This window comes from Oncorhynchus masou, chromosome 31, assembly GCF_036934945.1.
Source record: "Oncorhynchus masou masou isolate Uvic2021 chromosome 31, UVic_Omas_1.1, whole genome shotgun sequence".
Taxonomy (NCBI): Eukaryota; Metazoa; Chordata; class Actinopteri; order Salmoniformes; family Salmonidae; genus Oncorhynchus; species Oncorhynchus masou.
Genome location: NC_088242.1, coordinates 77,029,576 through 77,042,691, shown reverse-complemented (window position 1 = coordinate 77,042,691; position 13,116 = coordinate 77,029,576). Strand labels below are relative to the sequence as shown.

The window sequence follows — 13,116 nt, the reverse complement described above, 5'->3', positions numbered from 1 at the left end:
AACTTCCCCCATTGATTCTGTTAGTCACTCTCACACAGATATCATATGAACATCTTCACAATTGCAGGAAATGAGCTTTAAAACAGCTAAATGTTCTCTCCATCACATGGCAAAATATGTGGAATTGCAGGAAACTAGCTTTAAAATGGCAAGGTTCTCTCTCCTCCCCATGGCAAAATGAGTAGAATTGCATGAAATACATTTTAAAAATGCAAAATGTTTACTCTGCCCATGGAAAAATGTGTAGAATTGCAGAGAATTTGCTTAAACGCTACATGTTGTTCTATGGGGCGACCTCTAACGGGCCCAGAAACCATATCTCTGCATTGCGGAGGGGCCCACATTTTTTTTAGATATGGTTTCTGGGCCTGTTAGAGAGTGACCTTGAGTCTCCATTTTGCTGGCAAAACCAGTTGGCAAACACACTTACTAGCCCTGTAAGTCAATCAATGGGGCTCACACAAACAATAACATGTATAGTGATGGGAATTACAGTAACAGCTTTATTAAATTAGTGCAAAAGACAGACATAACTCATTCAAAATATCATATTTTTCTTTGCTTTATCATGAATCATGAGGTCTTCCACACAAACCATACACACTTTTTTTTACGAGGGCAAAAAACAAACCACCAATTCAATAGCTTTCCTTGACCTCTTTGTGTGACTCAGGTGGGTGGGTGGGTGGGTGGGGGGGGGGGTTCTAGTGGTACAAACGAGACCATGTAACACAAGGCAGACAGATTACCAATCTTCAAAGCAAATGAAAACTCCAGATCGGGGGTTGGAACTGGTTCAGGTTTCAAGGAACAGAATCAGAACAGGGACCGAAAGTGATCTATGCTGTTCCGGAACAGAACCGTAATTTGAAAAGCATGGGAACCAGTTAAACGTTCCTTTACATTCCAGGCATTTTTTTCGGTATAAATGCAACAAAGTACCTATGCAAAGCCCTCACTCTGTCACTCAGAAACGTATTCCAGCGTCTCCCTGCCAGCCGAACATATTTGCCAGCTGAAAATCTTTGCCAGTGTGTGCGCAGGCTACCTGCCCCTCCCACTACTGAAGCCTACGGACATTATAAGCATGATTCAGAAATTAGGGAGGGATTTTAAATTAGAAAAGAAGCGATTCACTTTTTCAATACTAGTTAAGGATGCAATATTTATCACGTTTCACATTGGATTTATTAACTACCAAAGGTATGGTTTTTAATTATGGTAGCTAGCTCTGGTCCAACATTAAGCCCACTCTCTAAAGTTCCTCCATTGAAGCCGATCACTAGCAGGTATAATTCTGGTAGTTAGCTCTGGTCCAACGTTAAGCCCACTCTCTAAAGTTCCTCCATTGAAGCCGATCCCTAGCAGGTATAATTCTGTGGGCCTAATCCAGATAATGCGTGTCATATCAAGATGCTCAACGCTTCAAGCCACATTGTTACCGTCGGAGAGTGCCGACCACTCAGCAAGACCATGTGGTTCAACGTCCTCAAGGTCACAAAGGCCGCAGGAGCCAAGAAGCAGCCACAAAATTTCTGTCGCATCTCACGCATAGCAAGCTGCTCTATACGCCCTGATTGGTGAAGTAATTTAATGTTGAGCTGAATGCAAAAAAAATAATCAGAAAAGGAACAATATAAATTGTTACTTTTTGGGGGTTTGAACTGGTACAGAACTTTATTTTGCTGGTCGGAACAGTGGAATGGGACAACAACAAAAAATGGTTCTGTTCCGAATGAAACGATTGAACAATCATTTATTTTGGTTCCAACCCCAAAAATTGATTTACATAAAAAATAGGAAACACATCGATAGCATTAGAAATAGTGCTTAAAGTCCACAAAAAGGTTTCATTTTTTTCTGTAAGGGTAATTGAAGAGCCTTCAGTCCAAGTACATAGGTTAATTAATATATTTGTACAATGGTAAAAAATAAAATATATATAGTGTACTTTTTTAAAGGTTTAACACCATTACTATAAAGATATTGTTTTCCACTCCATGACAACTAATGCAATAGAAACAAAATAAATCAAAAAAGACTCCAGAAACTTCTGACTTGAGAAGGCTTATGGCTACCATTTTGCCCACAGAGACCACAACCACTGCAGACAAAAACTGGCTTTTGTCTCTCATTACAGTAGGAAACAAGATAAAATAAAGTAATACATCAAAAAGTAAATGCTTTTCCCCATCCAGTATCCAGTAGCTCAGACTATGCAGTATTTCCTTTCCCAGCGAAAGAGTCCATTTAGGCGGTGGTGTCCATGACAACACAGCGATGGAGGGAGAAGACAGGCGGGCAAGGAGTGGGAGAAGGACGGGCAAGGGAGAAGACCAGGGGCAACGACAACTGTTCAGGTGAGGGGGAACAGAGCTAGGGGCGGTAATGGACATAGAGACGGGTGAGGTAGAGATGAAGGGGGGGGGGGGGGGGTAACTAAAACCTGGTGGGGAGCCTGGGGCCACGGATGGGTGAGATATCGTTGGGACACCCAAGAAGCTCAGTACCACAGAGGTCCAGTCTGAACTGTATTTTTTAAATTGTTTGCTAGTTGTTGTCGTTATGGTGAGAGGTCTTCTCTTTCCTTAGGCTTGGTCACGTAGGGGAGATATGTTGTTTCTCTTCAGTGTTGCATGTAGACTACAGTAGATTTCAGCAACATTTACAGGCCTGAAAGGAGAGAATAGAAAAAGGAGAAGAGACAGGAAGAGAAAGATAAACAGATAGTTAAGGGTATCTTCAACACAGATCAGTTGCAATCAATTACGCAAGACAGGTGATAGGCATCAATACATTAAAGATTCAGGATGGAGAGGACATAGAAGATTGAAAAACAAATTCTTGGTTCTAGATTTAGACAGAATTTAGAAACGCAATGATCTGTCTTTTTAGCTGGACATGGAAACATCTCCGGGCTTGACAATGACACATCCTCCTCTGTCATGTCCCAGTTGAATGGGACAATATATATGTATTTTCTATAGTTGTAATGTATCACACACTTCCAAAAAAAACATGTATCGCAGCCTGTTACCTTTATATCTACACAGGGTCATATATGAAGAGTTACATACAAGTAGAGTAGTAAAGGTATCATAAATATCTTACACTGATATAAATCAGATTACAGCATGATAACCTTTAATACACAGGCTGTTACAGATAGTGCTATCAGTATATACTGTACCTTTCCTCACACACAGACACACATACACACCGCAATATGAAATGTGAGATGTTATCAATCCATCTGCCTGTCTCTCTCTGCCATCTCTCTCCTCTGGACTAGTCTCCTTTCCTCTATGCTGTCACCGCGGGCTGTACTCAGAACTCTCTCCATATCTGTTTCTCTCTCTCTCTTTCTCTGTTTCTCCATTATGACATATACTGTAGCCACTGTATGAGTGTGGTTGTTTTTCAGCCCTGTCTGGAAGAGAAAGAACAGACCCTTCAGGACCATAGGGCTGATCCTGCCTGAGCTCACGACTCCGTATAGAAGTGTGTGTGTCGTTCCTGTTGAAAGTGGAGACACGCTCTCGCTCTGCCGCAGAGCAGCTGGGTTGCTCAAGGTCTATATGCTACACAGATCTGCTATCTGAATGGAGGGACATTAAAAAGGCAATATCTTTAGCCCATAGAAGAGGCATTTTATATCTGATACACAGAAATATATAACATGTCCTGACTTTTACTGAAGACCTGCGAGTCTTGAGCTGTCAGTCCAAGAACAAATGCAACGTAAGTTTTTAGGTCTATGTAGGTTTTCCTTTCGAGATCTACTAAGAAAATTAATGCAGTGTAGAAGAAGTTCATAAGAAGTATCAAGTATATAAATGTACATGATCACACTACTATTACTTTCCTTGTTAAATTGAGCATATGGCACAGTTAGTCAGCTTGATATGTATTCTGACTGCAGCTACAGCTGTCTACAGCATCTTTTTCTTTGTTAAAGATTTTCAGGGTTGATTTAAGACTTTCTGTTTTATTTTATGTGATATCTGTCTCTCTTTTTCTGTCTGTCCTTCCTCCTCTGTCTCACGTAAGATTAGAGAGTAGTTTTGAGAAATGTGAAATGTAATTTTGCGAGACATTTTGAAATGAATTGAGCCGATCAAAGTGTGCCTGATTCAATGGGGGGGAATATCTAATGGGAGGTGCTATTGATTTTTTTTATTCTCACAGTTGTTTTCCACTGGCCCTCTTTTCTATTGTCTGGGTGTAAGGGATTCTGAAAAGGAAATCTAAATTGAACAACACTCTGGAGCTGCGTGAGATAAGTTTTGAAAATATAATGAGACTCTGGGAACTTTTATTCATGCATGCAGGCCTTGGAACATACCAATTGTTCCCCCTCTGGCTAAAAACTCATGGCCTGAAACATGAAAATACACGGGTAGATCAATTCACCTCAGCTCTCACACGGAGGCAATGAAGTCCTGCAAAGAGTGGATAAAAGAGACCCTTCCTTCCCTCACTCCCACCCACCTGAGTGAGAATGGGGAAGGAAATGTGACCATCACACCTGCTGTACCTGGAGAGGCTGAGACGAGGAGGGAATGACGGAGAAAGAAAGAGAGATGGGAGGAGATGGAGAGAGCGAAAGAGAGGGAGAAAGGGACAGAGGAGGAGGAGGCAGAGAGGGATAAAGGGAGACCGAGGGCTGTTTGATCTAATCACCATCACCTTAATTGGGTGAAAGTGCTTCTGGCAGCAGTCAGCTGGAGTTGAGGCAAATGTGATAGCTCACAGAAGGGCTGCCCTCGTAATCTCCAGTCCAGCAGAATTACCATCCTCCCTGCCTGCCTGTGGATTTACCCTGCTCTCCTCCATCTTCATCTCATTCTCAATGTCAATATATCAAGAGACAAGTCTCACAGCATATGGTTAGCCACATCCAATATCTGCTACATTTCTGAAGAGAAGGAGGAATGCAAAGTTTGCCTTTTGAACATGTAATCATATAGCAGCAACCCTCACTGTCACTCTTTGCTTCCCATTATGGCATCAACGAGAGTAGTTCTGACAAAACTAGAACCAACTCAAATAAAACATAGCATGAAATAGCATGATAGCATGAAAAGAAAATCAGTGCTCTTCAAATACATCTTTGCCAGACATGAAATAGTTCTCAAAGAGCCATCATCCAGTAATACAGGCATGACTAGACTAGACACAGTATAAAACATGACATTGGAGAACAATTTCAGGGTAAGAGGGTACAAGGGTGAGAGTTTATCAGCCAGGTAATGTCATGCCTATTAAATTAGAACAAAGGGATTAAAAGAGGAATAAGAATGTTACCAAGGAGGAGGAGGATCCTATTTCTCCTTCTCCTAAATAATCTGCTCCTGTAACTGAGTGGATTAGAGCCGAGAGAGTGGCTGTTTGGGCAGGAAAGTGGATTTAAACATCACTGTGAAGGAATTGTTGTTGGCAGACTATGGCAGGGAGTCTGCCTGGGTATATTCCCTTATTTGTGGATGAATTGCATTTTCTCTCTGAGATTCGTCAGCCAGTCTCTTATCAGATCTCTAGCTGCTTATAAAATCCCACAGAGCTCATCTCGGCCTCAGACAAACACTAACAACAATACACCCACACAGGGAATACATGTCAAATATCCCCTAAAGAGCCTCATCAACCTTTAACTGATAGCTAATAACAGGGGCATCATTGTGAATGTGTCCCAATGCAGTCAACATTATACTGCTATAGCACAACATTCAGCATCTCTGTTAGATTGCAAAACAGGCCATGTTGGACTGTGGTGCTGGGCTGGTGATGTTGCATAGACTGCATAGAGGAGATTGCAGGAGGTTGACTGAGCCTTGAGACAGCCCAATAGGAGTGGGAGAGGAAATGTCAACTTGTTTAATACTGCAGCCGCTCGTTCACCCATGCCTTTCACGTTATCACCTCCGCTCACATGTGTTTTCCTCATAAGCTTAATACCTAAAAACCTATTCATCTTAAAAAGCCAGTGGTGCCCACAGCGCTCATGCGAAAAATGACTATATATTTACATGCTCCTGTCCATCCAACAGCCCCAACATCACATGATGCTAGACTTCCATTTTAGACCTGACAGAACCTGCTGGAGAGAGATAATACATACACACGGTCTTTCTGTCAGGCCATTCACTGACAGGGAGATAGGGGGCACTGTGGTCATCTCTGCCACACTCGCAAATTGGGTTTCCAATCTTATTTAGAGCATTTCTCAACAAAATAGTTATACTACATTTATTAAAATGCTACTAACAATGGCCCTTATTTTGTTATTAAATTGCAAACAGTAAGAACCATCCAGAGAATTTGATCCACAACACAAGAACAAACAAAACATACACCAGCTACATCTATGTGTTCTTTGACATATGAAATCCACTATAAGCCCAGTTAGACTCTGTTGTCTGAGTAAAAGCAGCATAAATACAAGTGGTATTTGGTGTCTAATGAGTTACGGGTCTGTGGTAAAGTCCTGCTACACGTCGATCACACTGTAGAGGCTCACACATCAACAGGGACGGACTAAGCTCCTGGATTCAGCCAGGGATTTAGCAGCAGTAAATGCTACAGTAGAATATCTGTGTTCTCTCAACACCGGCTCTTTCCCAGCGGCTTACATACATCATTTAAGAGTGTGTAAAAGTAACACCACCGGAGTTCTTTATCCTTGAAAAGGATCAGGAGGGTACATGTGGACATGGATTTTCTTCTGTGGGGCTGGGCAGAGAGACAGTCACTTTGGAGCCTGCCGCCCAGTGAGGAAGATTGATGGAGCAGCGTCTCTCCTTAGGTTGAGTGCAGTCCTCTCTGGTTGACTTACAGCAACCTCCACCACCCACTCAGTGTTTAAGAGCTTTCCTTCTTGAAGTACACATAGCCTGCTATAGAAGGCCTGCAGAGAGTCACAATGTTAATGTATATGCAGAAAGTACATGTGCAAATGTTCTGAAAGTGTGTTTTCACAATGTGTGTCTGCCTATGTGAAGGTACATGTACGTACATATGGATGGGAGAGAGTGGGTGTGTGACAGAAGTCCCGTACCGTATGAAATTGTGTGTGTACGTGTGTGTGTATGACTTGTGTCTAATCTCCTCACACCTTTCTCCTCTCTATCTGTCCCTGAGTGGTTGAGCCTGGGTCAGGCTGATGTGCCCTGACAAAAGTAATCTCTCTGTGTGTGTGTATCGCTGTACTGACTCTGATACAGAGGGGACCTCTGTGGCCCAGCTCTCTTCTCTCACCAGCTCCCACTGGGCACACAGACAAAGATTGCCTCCCTCTATATATCACTACCTGTCTCTCCATGCTGCACGGCTCAGCTGAATAATATGCTGCAGTGCCTGCTGCTGAGGCCTTACTGTCTGCAGCTCTACCATAACACACCCCATTCAGCTATGGTGTTGACCAATGAAAGGACATGCTTGGAGTCCTAGCTGAGGTACATGGTTGGTTAATAAATGCCAGAGTCTATCAGTATAGTATGGTGTGTCATAATGAATGCCAGAGTTTATCAGTACAGTATGGTGTGTCATAATGAATGCCAGAGTATCAGTACAGTATGGTGTGTCTTAATGAATGCCAGATCAAAGGAGGAGCATTTCACAATCCACACAGCCACCCAATTAACATTCACTGTGCACATACACAGACTGATTTCCACAGGGACCACTGATAACAAAGCACTGCTCATCTAGCATATAGAACACACACAGAGACAGAGAGAGAGAGAGACAGAGATACAGAGACTGAGACAGAGAGAGAGCCTGCTTGGTATGATCAGAACTGTGGGTGTCTTAGGCTCAGCACTCTAGAGAGACAGAATGAAAAGTAGACAGACAGAGAGAGGACAGATGGATAGATACATACCCAAAGGGAGTGTGAGTGAGATATGGAGAGAAAATGAAGAGATGAAGAAAAGAGATAGTGATTGTAAACCAGGGATGGCTGGAGGTTGAGAGATAGATAGAGACATAGAGTAATGAGTGATAAAGAAGAAGAAAAACAGAGAGAGAAGGGGAAGTGAGAGCGAGAGTGAGAGAGATGAGGGATAGAGAGAGAAAGAGATATGTGAGGTAGAGAGAGGGAATCAGTGGCTGTTTGGTATGATCAGAACTGTGGGTGTCTTAGGCTCAACACTCTCAATGGCTCCACTGTGTGTTGAATTACAGATTACCCCGTCGCCTCCGTCCTCTGGCTCCTCTCCTGCCGAACACCGCACAGAACTCAGCCATTACACCAGCTCAGCCCCAATCCCCCTCTGAACACAGGATAGGCATCTATATAGACTGGCTGTTAGATCTCCTTCATTATGCCTCCCATTCCCAATCGAGGGGGAAATTATACATTTAATCACTAATGGTATAAATGAGATATACAGCTTGAGCTCCCAACAGGAGTCCCTGGGAAGCTCCTGGCTGTAGCAGGGGATGCCAGACTAACGGTGGGGGAGACACAGAAACATCATAAAAAACAGAAGAGATGCTGGGAACACGCCTACAAGTAGCTGCGAAGATGTTTGAGATTTAATGAACGCGTATACTACACAGGGCATGTCGATATGAGAGGAATGTGGAGTCTGGATATAACTGCTCTTGTTTACTTCTATGGATTAAAAGTTTAAGAGCATTGTGGACCTAATGCAATGGTAAAACCTAATGCAAAGGTCAATGTAAGCGCAGGGGGGGTAGTGCTATAAGTTCGAGGGTGTGTCAGAAATATTTTAGCTATTTTCATAAGCACAGATATTGGCGCAGATGCTGTTATTTGCTCGAAAGGGATGGGTTTTGATGAACAAACAAGTTGTGGGTGTGTCGAGGCTTGGCCCCTGACCGGCCAATCAGAACGTGCTCCATGGCGAAATATGTGGTTGCTTCAAGTTCTGTATTTATTGTCTTTAATGTATTGCCTTGGAATCAACTCCAATTCCAATGTTTCATTTCATTTATTTGAGTAGGGACAGATGCAATAACGTTGACACATTGCAATATACAACATTAAGATGCATTGCATCATAACGTCAGCTTGCGCTACTTTACGGTGCCCGTCCCTAGATAGACAGTAACATAACAAGAAAATTCAGAAAAGAAACACAAAGAAAGAAAGAAAATACTAAATAAATAAAGACATTCATAGAAGTACATACTGTATACATACATTTATATACAGTACATACATGCACACATGCATATACATAAACAACAACAAACAAAAACAGCAAAGAATACATACTAAACATACAGTTTCACAAACACAAACCCAAACCAAGCCAATCCATGTCTTAAAAACCCAAGCCTATGGAGAATAGTCATTGCCCTCTAGTCCAGAACCTGTCATTATTTAGGAGGTCTATACATGAATTTTACTTTATGTTTAAACTCACTGAGAGTTTGCCAATTCTTAATGTCATCTGGAAGCAAGTTCCAGAGTCTAACTCTTTTCACACAGATTGTTGACTGAGCAATAGCAAACCCTGCACATTAGAATTCTACAGTTAGCGCTAGTGCCCCCGAGTGAGTGCATTTACCTGTAGATTGCAATATTGTCACTAAGTTACAGAGTGATTGTGGCATGAGTCCACACAAGTATTTTAAAATCTAAATGACATCGATAAATGTACTGTCAAAACTAAACAAATGATGTGTCCTTAGCACATTGCAGTGATGGTGCCTTATCGGATTTTTGTCTAGAATTTTCAAGGCTCTATTGTCGTGATTCTGTGTCCATGTTGTCATGCAGTAGGATAAATGTGAAATGATTATTGTGTGTAAAAACAAAAGTGCAATATCAAAGCGTTTCTTATTAACTTAAAACAGATGAGACTTGCTTTCACTGTTCTGCAGATTTGTTTTGTATGTTTATCAAACATCAGAAACCTGACTCAGCAATCTATACACAATACCTCATAATGACAAAGCAAAAACAGGTTCTTAGAAATGTTTGCAAATTTATTCAACATTAAAAACAGAAATTTACATAAGTATTCAGACCCTTTGCTATGAGACTCGAAATTGAGCACAGGTGCATCCTGTTTTTCCATTGATCATTCTTTCTACAACTTGATGGGAGCCCACCTGTGTTAAATTCAATTCATTGGACATGATCTGGAAAGGCACACACCTGTCTATATAAGGTCCCATAGTTGACAGTGCATGTCATAGCAAAAACCATGAGTTCGAAGGAATTGTCCGTAGAGCTCCGAGACAGGATTCTGTCAAGGGACAGATCTGGGGAAAGGTACCAAAAATATTCTGCAGCATTGAAGGTCCCCAAGAACAAAGTGGCCTCCATCATTCTTAAATGGAAGAAGTTTGGAACCACAAAGACACTTCCTAGAGTTGGCCGCCCAGTCAAACAGGGGAGAAGGGCCTTGGTCAGGGAGACCAAGAACCCGATGGTCACTCTAACAGAACTCTAGAGTTCCTCTGTGGAGATGGGCAAACCTTCCAAAAGGACAACAATCTCTGCAGCACTCCACCAATCAGGCCTTTCTGGTAGAGTGGCCAGACGGACCCCTCTTCTCAGTTAAAGGCAAATGACAGCCCCCTTGGAGTTTGCCAAAAGGCACCTAAAGACTCTCAGACCATTAGAAACAAGATTCTCTGGTCTGATAAAACCAAGATTGAACTCTTTGGCCTGACTGCCAAGCGTAATGTCTGGAGGAAACCTGGCACCATCCCTACGGTGAACCATGGTGGTGGCAGATTCATGCTGTGGGGATGTTTTTCAGAGGCAGGGACTGGGAGACTAGTCAGCACAGCACAGCACAGCAAAGCACAGAGAGATCCTTGATGAAAACCTCTTCCAGAGCGCCTAGGACCTCAGACGTGGGCAAAGGTTCACCTTCCAACAGAACAACAACCCTAAGCACACATTCATGACAACACAGGAGTTGCTTTGGGAGAAGTCTCTGAATGTCCTTGAGTGGCCCAGCCAGAGCCCGGACTTGAACCCGATCAAACATCTCTGGAGAGATCTGACAATAGTTGTGCAGCAACGCTCCCAATCCAACCTGACAGAGCTTGAGACAATCTGTAGAGAAGAATGGGGGAAACTCCCCAAAAACAGGCGTGCCATGCTTGTAGCATCATACCCAAGAAGACTCGAGGTTGTAATCGCTGTCAAAGGTGCTTCAACAAAGTACTGAGTTAAGGGTCTGAATACTTATGTAAATGTCATATTTCAGTTTTTTCTGCTTTCTATGGGGTATTGTGTGTAGAATGACGAGGGGAAAAAAAATATTTGATCCATTTTAGAATAAGGCTGTAACGTAACAATGTGGAACAAGTCAAGGGGTCTGATTACTTTCCGAATGAACTGTATGGGGTTTGGACTATATTTTTTCTTACGGAATTTTCTATTGAATGGACATATTTGTTTAAACCTTGAATGAATTAATAATTTTATGGGTGAACACCCTACAAACTAGCATCACTACATCTCTATCATAATGACAGTATGCGGGTATTTGTTAAGCCTCCATTCAGGTGTGCTGCAGACCTACTAAAAAGTACGAGGTAGACATCATCTGAATTCATTTCATTTTTAGGGACTGTAACACTTTTGGAGGTTTCACCTATTGAGTGAAGTTTCAGTTCAACCTATAGAGCTCGTTACCCCTTAGAACTGCTGTATACTCACAGAGTAGGGACAGCAGGACTAGAGTTACTGTATACTCACAGAGTAGGTAGAGAAGGACTAGAGTTACTGTATACTCACAGAGTAGGGACAGCAGGACTAGAGTTACTGTATACTCACAGAGTAGGTAGAGAAGGACTAGAGTTACTGTATACTCATAGAGTAGGGATAGCAGGACTAGTTGCTATATAATCACAGGGTAGGGAGAGCAGGACTAGAGTTGCTATATACTCACAGAGTAGGGAGAGCCGGCCTAGAGTTACTATATACTCACAGAGTAGGGAGAGCAGTACTAGAGTTACTATATACTCACAGAGTAGGGAGAGCAGGACTCAAGTTGCTATATACTCACAGAGTAGTGAGAGCAGTCCTAGAGTTACTTATATACTCACAGAGTAGGGAGAGCAGGCCTAGAGTTACTTATATACTCACAGAGTAGGGAGAGCCGGCCTAGAGTTACTATATACTCACAGAGTAGGGAGAGAATGCCTAGAGTTACTATATACTCACATAGTAGGGAAAGCAGGACTATAGTTACTATATACTTACAGAGAAGGTAGAGCAGGACTAGAGTTACTATATACTCACAGAGTAGGGAGAGCAGGACTAGAGTTACTATATACTCACAGAGTAGGGAGAGCAGGACTCAAGTTGCTATATACTCACAGAGTAGGGAGAGCAGTCCTAGAGTTACTTATATACTCACAGAGTAGGGAGAGCAGGCCTAGAGTTACTTATATACTCACAGAGTAGGGAGAGCCGGCCTAGAGTTACTCTATACTCACAGAGTAGGGAGAGAATGCCTAGAGTTACTATATACTCACATAGTAGGGAAAGCAGGACTATAGTTACTATATACTTACAGAGAAGGTAGAGCAGGACAAGAGTTACTGTATACTCACAGAGTAGGGAGAGCAGGACTAGTCCCAGCAGCAACATCAGGTTGGAGCGTACAGAGCCAGCACCACTGCAGTCCATTCTGTTTTTCTTACAGGTGCACACCTGGACCTTGATCTCGGTGCTGTTGGAGAGCGGAGGCAGGCCCGAGTCTGTCACCACCAGAGGCAGCTGGTAGTTGGCCCTCTTCATATTCTGTAGCAGCATGATCTGAGCATGTGTGTCTGAAACATATACCAGCCAATGAGGTTAACTGACAAGATAATTATGTTTTGATACTTTCATGCTGGATTACATGCCATACTCTACAAACATGAAAATTATACAGGCAAGAGATAAATTAATATAAATGCATAAGCACGCACACACTCGGCTTGGGGTCAAATTCCAATGTAATCATAAAAAATGTAAAATATCTATTTCATTCTCAGTAAACTGAAAAATTTAAGCTATTCTTTTCAGACATTTATCCAACTGTACATTTTTAATTCAAATCACTTCCTGAATTGAATGTATTCAATTCGAACTGAACCCCCCCAAACACACATACACACATACAAATGGTTGTG

The 13,116-nt window shown here is 42.3% G+C and overlaps 1 protein-coding gene across 1 annotated transcript in view; it reads right to left on the bottom strand.

Annotated features, from left to right (window-relative positions):
* Nucleotides 1-483: 483 nt before the first annotated feature.
* The window catches only part of LOC135524456 (cadherin-13-like), a 579,537-nt gene continuing 566,904 nt past the window's right edge, over nucleotides 484-13,116 (bottom strand). The window contains exons 14-15 of the mRNA XM_064952007.1: nucleotides 12,553-12,771; nucleotides 484-2,673 (exon numbers count right to left, since the gene is read on the bottom strand). Of these exons, the coding sequence (XP_064808079.1) occupies nucleotides 2,666-2,673; nucleotides 12,553-12,771 (227 nt within the window). The 3' untranslated portion in view covers nucleotides 484-2,665. The remainder of the gene's footprint in view (nucleotides 2,674-12,552; nucleotides 12,772-13,116) is intronic.